Source organism: Physeter macrocephalus, chromosome 21 (assembly GCF_002837175.3).
Source record: "Physeter macrocephalus isolate SW-GA chromosome 21, ASM283717v5, whole genome shotgun sequence".
NCBI lineage: Eukaryota > Metazoa > Chordata > Mammalia > Artiodactyla > Physeteridae > Physeter > Physeter macrocephalus.
Genome location: NC_041234.1, coordinates 7,881,233 through 7,883,081, shown reverse-complemented (window position 1 = coordinate 7,883,081; position 1,849 = coordinate 7,881,233). Strand labels below are relative to the sequence as shown.

At 40.0% G+C, this 1,849-nt stretch overlaps 1 protein-coding gene across 1 annotated transcript in view; it reads right to left on the bottom strand.

Annotated features, from left to right (window-relative positions):
* C21HXorf58 (chromosome 21 CXorf58 homolog) overlaps window positions 1–1,849 on the bottom strand; it is a 27,758-nt gene that overhangs the window by 22,570 nt on the left and 3,339 nt on the right. The window contains exons 2-3 of the mRNA XM_024115289.3: window positions 1,278–1,413; window positions 178–277 (exon numbers count right to left, since the gene is read on the bottom strand). Of these exons, the coding sequence (XP_023971057.1) occupies window positions 178–277; window positions 1,278–1,393 (216 nt within the window). The 5' untranslated portion in view covers window positions 1,394–1,413. The remainder of the gene's footprint in view (window positions 1–177; window positions 278–1,277; window positions 1,414–1,849) is intronic.

The window sequence follows — 1,849 nt, the reverse complement described above, 5'->3', positions numbered from 1 at the left end:
CACGGGCCCAGCCGCTCCGCGGCACGTGGGATCCTCCCAGACCGGGGCGCGAACCCGGTTCCCCTGCATCGGCAGGCGGACGCGCAACCACTGCGCCACCAGGGAAGCCTCTTAACACACCTTTTATCTTGATAAGTAATTATATCTGTCAGAGCAAACAAAAAGCAAAATACATACCGCTGCACAAATTGTATGCTTAAGGAGTTGAAACATTGATTTGTCGAGATGAGATAACCACACTCTCTGTATCGTGTGAGCTGAAATATCTTTATTATTTCTGAGAGGAAAAAAAAGAGCTTAAGATTTGTGAAGTAGCTTTCATTTTCCTAAAATCTTGGGGAACTCTGGATTTATGCTTCCTCCTCTTGCATCTCCCCATCCTCCACCCTAAGACTGACCTAATGAGGAACATTTGGATGTGGTAATTAGAACTGGTCATCTGCAGAATCTAGTCAGAATGAGGATATGAAATACTTGAGAATATTTCCCTTGAGATTAAAAAAAAATCCTGGCTAAAACTTTATCATCAAAAAAATGTGCTTTCTAAAAACATCCATGACCTAAAATGATTCCATTATAGTTCTTAAAAACACTGTCCAACTAGTTCAAGTGCTAAGAAAATAGAATGTAGAATAGTTGAAGTTACAGTAGGCCCAATTTTCTTCTGGGAGCGGATGACCATGCCCTAGAAAAAGAAACTGCCTTCTCTGATCTTTGTTTGAACCAGGCTCATCCCAGTCAGGTCAGAGCATTATTCTACTTTTGATCATGTCCCAGCACTGGCAGATAATAGGGATCTCACTCTCCAAGAACTGCCCCCCCAACCCCATCATTACCCCTCACAGGGCTACAAAGAGAGGTAGGTACTCCTGTATAATGCCACTGTTGGCTGGCAAAGTGCAGACTACAAGATGTAGAGTAGAAAAGGCCTGAAGTATGGAAACAAACCCTGGAATACTAGCTGATGCCATTTATTAGCTGTTTAACCTTCTGCAAATCACTTACCTTCTTCCAGCTGCTACTTCCTCACTTATAAAATGTAACAACAAGACTGCATCACAGGGTTGTGTCAGGATCAAAGAGATGTGTGTTAACATGCTTTGTCAATTAGGAAACACTATAATTATAATAATTATTATTCAATTTACAAGTAATTTTAAAACGCACAAAAAACCTCTAATTTACAAAACAAGAAGTGTTTGATGTTAGCTGGGTAAATACCATACGGAAACTGTCCAGTTGTGGAAGATGATACAAGGCGAAAGATGGCTACTTACTGTTGTTTTCCCTTTGTCTTTACAGTATTTGACAAATGTACTTTGTGACCTTTTCCCAAGCGTGGACTATCTGATTTTGGGACACCAGTAACTGATGTCTTTGGGGAATGACTCATTTTCCTCACAATGAAGTACTCTGAAATACATAAATTAAACATTTGAGGTCATAATCTATGTTATTACACTGTTTGGATGAGACTCAAGTGCCATTATGATTGTTGTGCTAACTCCAGAACCCCTGAAGAAGGAAGGTTTCATAGATCTCTTTTTTTTTTTTGAGTCACGAGTAACATTTTTTTTTCTTTTTTTCTCTTTTAACATCTTTATTGGAATATAATTGCTTTACAATGTTGTGTTAGTTTCTGCTTTATAACAAAGTGAATCAGTTATACATATACATATGTTCCCATATCTCTTCCCTCTTGTGTCTCCCTCCCACCCTCCCTATCCCACCCCTCTAGGTGGTCACAAAGCACCGAGCTGATCTCCCTGTGCTATGCGGCTGCTTCCCACTAGCTATCTATTTTACATTTGGTAGTGTATATATGTCCATGCCACTCTCTCACTTCATC